General features: G+C 37.8%; 1 protein-coding gene across 2 annotated transcripts; it reads right to left on the reverse strand.

Moving 5' to 3' along the window:
* Nucleotides 1-5,418: 5,418 nt before the first annotated feature.
* LOC116248905 (glucan endo-1,3-beta-glucosidase-like) lies at nucleotides 5,419-7,124 on the reverse strand. Of its 2 annotated transcripts, none has more exons than XM_031621934.2 (2): nucleotides 6,997-7,124; nucleotides 5,419-6,456 (listed from the first exon to the last, which is right to left on the reverse strand). In XM_031621934.2, the coding sequence occupies exons 1-2, from the start codon at nucleotides 7,058-7,060 to the stop codon at nucleotides 5,492-5,494; spliced, it is 1,029 nt and encodes a 342-aa protein (XP_031477794.1). In that variant the 5' UTR covers nucleotides 7,061-7,124; the 3' UTR covers nucleotides 5,419-5,491. The 2 variants fall into 2 exon arrangements, with proteins under 2 accessions (XP_031477794.1, XP_031477795.1); XM_031621935.2 differs by lacking the exon at nucleotides 6,997-7,124 and adding an exon at nucleotides 6,749-6,988.
* Between the last annotated feature and the right edge of the window lie 870 nt (nucleotides 7,125-7,994).

Raw genomic sequence — 7,994 nt, forward strand, 5'->3', positions numbered from 1 at the left:
AGCGAGCCAACCATTCAATGGTTTGATTTGGTATGACAAGACATTTCAATTTTTTTAACAGTAGTGACGGACTTTGAACCGTTGCTACTATTGTTATATGTTGTTGTGCAAGTGTGGGAAACATGCCAAAAATTGTTATGTCAATAAATTAGTCCTCCATCAAAAGTTTTTCATCATAGGAAAGCCAATTCAATTTAATTTAATAGCAGAAAAATAGTACAACGGGGATTCAAGTGTGACTTTTAGATTGAAACATGCATTACATTTTTTCATTTTTTGATTTCTCCTTCATCTTCCTCTCATGTAGGAGTTAGGAACTTTTCAGCTCCTGCAGTGATATGCAAATTTGACTAAGCTATCAAAAAAATTGCATGGGACAAGGGGCTGCACTTTGTAGTTCACCTATCAAAAAAACATGGCCATGCTTATGAACAAGCACATACACACAAAGCCCTCTTGCTTTTGCTCTTTTTACACTTTTATTGAAGAACAAATCGAGCAGGGGAGTTTTTTGAGATTGGTGTCTCATTCTTTTGATTGGTTCAACACCCATATGCAATTTTAGTTATTATAGATTTTCAAATTAAAAGAAAAACCTTACCCATTTAATTGTAAGAAAAAGTGTAAGGTTGTATACCTATCCCTTGTAGATTCTAAAAGAAGTTGCAATTCATCAGTGCTTGTCAAACAACATACCATCTACTAGGGGGATAAGGAGATGTCTTTGCTTCAAGAAGTTAATGTAGTTATGGAGTAGCTAACTGTTCGTATTGCTAAAGTTCAGATAACATCCGTAAATGCTTGTACTATTATTCTTCCAGTTGCAAATCTTACATGTTTATGTGTTAGCCCTACCCTAAAGGTTTTCATTGTTTGTGAAACTTATGGGTTGTCAATAAATGATCTTTTATCCACTAGATCATGTCTATGTGCAATGATTCAGAGAGACAGATAAAGAGGAGAGACATTTTCCACAATAGGTTCATGGATGAGATTTATTCCTAACAAACCAAGTAGTGGGTAAGCATCAAAAAGCATCATGTATGTGCATTTCACAATATTTAGCATTTCACCAATATTTAGGCTAAAAAGAAAATATGATAATGGTGTTAAATAGGAAATCCACAATGTCTTTAACTTACAATAACATGTATCTCGTTAATCTTACAACATTGTGCATTTTGTCATTGTTTCACCTATGATGCATCTACATCCAAACATTACAAGACCTTTATAAAGCAGTAATGTGGTAATCAAATGAATTTATTTACTAATGAGCATTTAAAGGTAAAAAAGTTTTACCTAACAAATAGATCGGGCATGATTGATTTCTACAAATCCTAATAATGTGTTAAAGTTCTTAACATTGTAATTGCTGAACCAATGTCTCCGACCAAATTGTACATTACTACCTCTCCATTTCTTTCCATATCTCTTCCATGTTGAACTCTAACACATAATCTTGCTTTGGAGTTTTCTTTTGACAATTACCAGTTACCATCATCTCAGGTGGACAAGAACACCATACAACCTCTAAAATGTGGTACTATTACAATAAGACCAATGAAGCACCAAACTACTTAATAGGTTTATCCATATCTCTAACCTAAACAAATTGGCGATATTAAAAGAATTCTATGTAACCTAGACCAGTAATTTACTAACTAGTTGTGGGAGGAAAGGATGCTCCTTGGTTGCTCATTGCAATCAATTCAGAGAGTCAATTCTAGCTGCAAGGCTCCTAAGATCAATTTGGGCTCCTTCATTAGTGGTTTTCATGGAAGGAAAATGTTATGCTTGTTCAAGCAATGCCTATTGATCGATGAATCTAGATATTTAATTGGTAAAGAATGGGATAATTTGTTTGGAAACTACCTAGCAATTTACACTCTCAATAAACTTAACTGTATCTAAAAGTATCTCTTAAGGAAAGAACCATACTTCTTTTGGTAGGATAAAAAACACAATTAAAAAATTAAATTGGTCAGCTGAATGTGATCCAGTGAGGTTGCAAAAATGGTGATGATAATGTTATGAGGAAAGAAGATATGTAATTTTTTTTTCAATCTTGAGCTCGCTAAAGTTGTCAAAACATGCATAATTGCATGTGCTTTGCCTGTGTGTGTGTATTGTGTACTTCACCGCTCCAAGTAGACATTTTCATGGACCTAGCATCACACAACCATGAAAAAAAGATGTGAATTAAAGTGAGGTTGCAACAAGGAGATGGAGGATGCCACTCAGTACCCTTGAAAATTATGGAGATGATGGTAAAGCAGTACCTTATTGACCACTACAAAGACTGCTTGAATAGGTATCATGTTCTCATAAGGAAGAGTTTCCACAACCACATCTTATAGAACAAGACCAAAGTTATACATATCAACCTCGTGCCCACAATGCTTGTGGTTGATCATCTCAGGTGTCATCCATTGGTATGCTCCTGGTTGATCATCTCAGGTGCCATCTGTCGGTACGCTGCTGGATCTTCAATCGACCATTGCAAAGAGCTTCCTTCACAAGCTATACCAAAATTTGCAATCTTCAAGTGATGATCTTTATCAAATACATGTTTCAAGGTTTAAGGTCTCTATGTATAACCTCATGTGAATGTAGATACTCCATTTCCCCCTGCAATATCAAAAGCAATGTCCCAATCTGACTTGCATTCATTGTAGTTTCATGCCTACAATGAGCCCCTGGTTTTTAACGATTTTTGTCTTCACCTTGATCTTACTCTAGTGAAGCTTTCCCTCTTTGCTTATCCTTTATGCCCCTATAACTGCTAGAAAAAATATTGTATCAAGGTCTAATTTAAGTTTATTCTACGCTATAACCATTTCCTAGATGCATGAATATATTTTGATCTTTATTAACTCTAATTAGGAGGACAATGGCACACCCATAGAGAGTTTTGTTCAATAAATCCTACCATAGATGCAGCTATAGGCCTTCCACTTCCGGGATTACATACAGCTCTAGGAAACAAGATGAGCTGATTATAGCTTATTTTAATCTCCTTTATAGGCCTAGATTAATCTAGGTACAGAACAACTTAAATCTGAGACCATAGAGTGGCTGAAACATAAAAAAAGTTAAAGATCAATCTACGAATTTAACACATATCAACTTTAATTAACAATCAAACCTCACCAATTGCACACCTTTAGAAGCTAGAGAATAAGGGAAGAACTAGTCTTGTGTAATAGGAAGCAGGTTGAAGCAGCCCTAAACCAGCAATAGTTGTAAACTCAAGCACAGCCCGCCAAATTGTGGACATAGATGCTTTTACAGCAATCCAAGCACTCTACCACCCTTTCGTTCATTAACAACAAAAAAATTACTTCAGATAAATCTCCATAGGGTCGGCATAAAAAAATTGCAATGTAAATAAGACATAAACCTAAAGAAACCAAAAAATCAATAAAGCTCTTCAATCAGCAAAACAAAGAGGCATAAACATGGACATGGTAATAAAATTATCACCAGTAACAGAAATCTCATTTTTCTCAGATAAAGCATTGATCCAAAGACAAAAACTCATAACCCCATTGCTCCCAGCACATTGAGATCCAAATCAGATTCTTATTCCAGTTCAAATTCCTCCTAGTCCTTTCATTGTTAGATTGAAGAGATGCTCCGGTGATTGATGACCATGCAATGTCCATTAGGGCGCGCCTGACATCTTCACCTAAAATACTAATTTTCATGCCCCTTCACCAATTTCCTTTTCCGAGCAACCAGAAGGAAAGGGACAAAATTGATGCCTAGAACGAAACCTAGACATACTTACAGCAAAAGAGTGCAACTAAAGAAGAGTTTCACCTGATTAAATGCTCAATGCTAGAATTCTTTTCTCTACTTCACTGGAAATGGTACAATGTTAGAAATTGCTCTCTTCAATGACAAATGGTGACCACTATGGCTGTCATCTCATGTGGCATCCTATTCCATTTGCATTAAAATATCTTATTCTATGGCACACAGGTCTTCCTCTCCACTGAAGACAACATTTCCCATAATGTGAGATGTGTGTATGAGTTTTCTTATTAATTTTATCTTCACTTTTCTAATGAAAAGAACTAGTATTGAGATTTAGCATTAGTGTCCCATGAGTTTTTTTTTTTTTTTGGCTTTTTTCTATCATTGTGGTATCAAAGAAAACATCAGAGTGCTTTTGTATGTTGTAAAGCTCACTATGGAAGCTGATTCTTCAAGGTTATTTGCAAACAAGAATAGTATGAATTTGAATATTACTATCAATCTTCTCTACACTTTGGTACATATTTTTAATAGAAAAAAATATGAATTTGTGGAGGCGTTGTAGTAATCAAAGGACTCATAAGGAAAAACAATGTAAATGAGGTTTCCATCAAAATGGTTTTCATCGAAGCAAAAATGAGCACACATTACATACAAAAGTGAAAAATAATGAGTTTTGGTTTGTTTATTTGTATGTTGACAATATTATTTGTACCAAATCGTTGAAGAAATTGTATGATCGGTTTAAGTTGAAAATGATGATGCAGTTTGAGATGTTGATCGGTTTAAGTTGAAAATGATGATGAAGTTTGAGATGTCAGATTTGGGTCTGTTTTATTACTTTTTGGGTTTTCAAGGAACGCAAAATAATGATAGGATATTTATTTTCCTAGAAAAATATGCAGTGGGTTTGTTGACGAAATTTAATTTAGATAAATGTAAGAGCAGTTATGCTCCTAACAATGTAGGAGAGAAACTCAAACTTGTTGATGAACCACTAAAGCCAATGTGTCATTATCGAAGCATAGTAGGCAGTTTAATGTATTTGACTCATACATGGGAAAATATTATGTTTGCAGTTAGATTGACTTTTAGATTTATGCATAATGCAGCTGTTCATTGGCTTCGGAGCAGCAAAAAGAATTTTGTATTATATTTGAGGAACCTCAAATTTTGCCGTTTGGCTTAAACTAGTCACTAAACTTAAATTGTATGGTTTCTCTAATAGTAATTGAACAGGTTTAATAGATGTTAGGAAAAACACGAGTGGATACATGTTCACTCGTGGATGCAGTGCAGAGTCTTGGAGTTCAAAGAAAAAAAGCTTTGTGACACTATCTTCTTTGAAAGCAGAATATGTGACTGCAACTGCGGAAAAATAAGTAATGAAAAGGCCTGAAAATCAACAGCTAGCTATTAGCTAGCAGTACTGCTGAAAAAAGGATTCTATTATGGTTGTGGCTGCTAGTAAAGTAGTAAAAATTATCATATCTATTTCCTTTATTCAAGAACTTATTATTTCCCAGCCAATTGCTTTATTCTAGGAAATAAAGCGATTCTTGTTGAGCACATTGTCTAGGTCTTATGAAAACCCGTAACTTACAGAACTATTCCGTGGTCGTATAAGCTTGAACTTTGACTGAACTCCTCTTCACGAAAAAAAAAAAAACTCATAAGAGTGCTACTATTGTCCATAACTAAGCTAGATAGCTTTTGGACCTTTGAGCTCCTAGTTTATGCTGAAGGAATATACGGGCTGCTTGTTAGGGTAGAAGAGGCCCCAATTGTTCTCGACGCCAACGGGCGTCTTCTGGTTCTCATTGAATAGAGCAAACACAAAAATCTCCATGGGCCCCGGCCTCTTTGGCGTGCCCTGTGCAGCATGCCCCACCAGGTTTTGGTTATAGGTCTGAGCATTCCCGATGGTAGTGACAGTCGGGTCGTTGCCTCCAGCCGATGGCCACCCACTCTCGGACACCTGGATGGGAACACCGGCGGCACCAGCTCTCTCCATCGCTGAATTGACTGAATCTACCATGGCATCAAACAGATTTCTATATTCCAGCCCATTGTTAGGGTCTTTGACCACAACCCGGTTCGCGGTGAAGAGTGCATAGTCAAGTTGTATGTTCTGGCGGTTGCCCACATAGCTGAAGTACGGGTACACATTGACCATGAGAGGGGCGCCGGTGCTGGCTAGGAATTGGACGATGGGGCCCATGATGGGAGCGGCTTGATCGGAAAATGAACCTTGAGAGGGAGGATAGGAGACGCCGATGACCTCCATGGAAACGGACGTGGACACCTTGATCTGGTCTCGGAGACCGACCGAGCCCAGGGCGTTGACCATGTTCTTCATAGCGGGTAGCACGTACTGGGCCTCCGCATGGAGGATGACTTCGTTGCCGACGGTGATGTACTTGAAGTTGACGTCCGGCAAGTATGGCTGGACGTTGCTGGAGATCCAGGAGCTGGCGAAGGAGGCGTCGTTGGCCATCCGCTGGAGATCCTCCTTGTACATACCCAGATTGACTTCGATTCCCGTTTTCCTTAAAGCGTCAAGTGCGCCCCCGTCTGGGACGTACAGCCGGACCTTTTTGAAGCCCACGGACTGAATGAGCTGCACCGCTTCCGGCCGCGATGGCAAGTTGTTGCCGAGCATCCCGTAACACACACCCACAGACTGAGCAGCAACTGTAGAAACACATGAAAGAAGGTTCAGGTTGTTGGCCGCTGTAAGCCAAACGTGTTCAGAAATGAGCCACGAGTTTATATATTTAGTTGGCCTCTTGATTGGTTACTCCATTATTTACATTCCATCAACCAAAAAAGGCAAGGGACAAACCGAATTTTCTATCATCGTTGACAGAGGAGGCGAATGCAGGTTTCTTCAAACAGGCGGGGATTAATGGATAGCATATGTAAAATTTCAACTAATTAAGCGAAAATTCGAAAACCATGCAACTTATATTTTTCAAAAGCATACCTCAAAATTATATACTTTTATTTTTCTGAGTTGGTAAAGGAAGACTTGATCTCCATTGGTAGCTTCCCCATCCAAAAGTGTCGTTCATTTCAAGCTCGCATACCAGTAGCGGTGAAGCATGAAGAAAGCACAGATAATTTATAACCGATAACATGAGAGATAAAGAGCCAACTTGCCTCTAAAAACAGCGGAATCGAATTGATGTGTGTGAGAGGGAGAGAGTGGGAGAGAGAGAGAGAAAGATGTACCTTTATCATATGGTACTACGAATAGGAGGGCGAGAAACAGTACCACCAACACGGAAGAAGTCATCTTGTTAAGAGAAAAAATAAAATGCAAAAGAAAATTAATGGCAGCAGAAAGGAGCAATTCTCTAGTACTGGTTGCTGTGTGATGGCTTCTCTCTGCAGGCACATATTTATAGACGCCAGTCTTCGAGTGATTGTAAAGGTGGAGTCCATAGGGAACGCCTGTCAAGGTCGGCGGTAGACTTGACCTCCAATGTTTGTTCCAGTCGCTTTAGTTTTACCTTCATTTAAGGTGAGGACTTGTTCGAACACGCGGGAAGCTAACGTAAGTCAGTCGTTATGAGTTGTCGCGATTTGTAGAAGAACTTGAGTTTCCTTTCAAGAGGGATGGCATGGCAGATGAAAGTACCATTATTATTATCTACTTCAATGCCCCACTTTGTTGGGCCCCCTTGTTTGTTTGTTTTTTTTTTTTTTTTAATTAATAGAGTCCAACAACTTCAATTCAAAACACAGCCTACCAGAGTACAGAAATAAGGAAACAGCTATGTAATACCACTAAATGCTAATGTTCCATAATTCTTTTCAATCCATAGAATTGATATATTCAGTTTTAACTCGCCATATATATGGACAGACACCACATGGGCTGCTATGCTAGTCAGCTTGAACTATATATATATATATATATATATATATATATATATATATATATATATAATCAACGGACTCCCATGTGGTTTAAAAGTAGATACCATGTCTAAAGACTTTTATTCATGGCAGCATTAACTAATGGGTTATGGTGCCTTTAGCAATACTTTCATACTATGACTATCATATATAGCTGCCCGTGCTCAATTTCAGTTTTGTTACGACCCGTTTGGTAAATGAAATAGTTTGTAATTGTTTTGTGCAACTACCTCAAAAGTAAAGACACATTCATAAGAAACTTTTTTTAAGGTATTGCATGAATCTGCCTCAATCTAAGAGCCATATTC

Source organism: Nymphaea colorata, chromosome 2 (genome assembly GCF_008831285.2).
Source record: "Nymphaea colorata isolate Beijing-Zhang1983 chromosome 2, ASM883128v2, whole genome shotgun sequence".
Taxonomy (NCBI): Eukaryota; Viridiplantae; Streptophyta; class Magnoliopsida; order Nymphaeales; family Nymphaeaceae; genus Nymphaea; species Nymphaea colorata.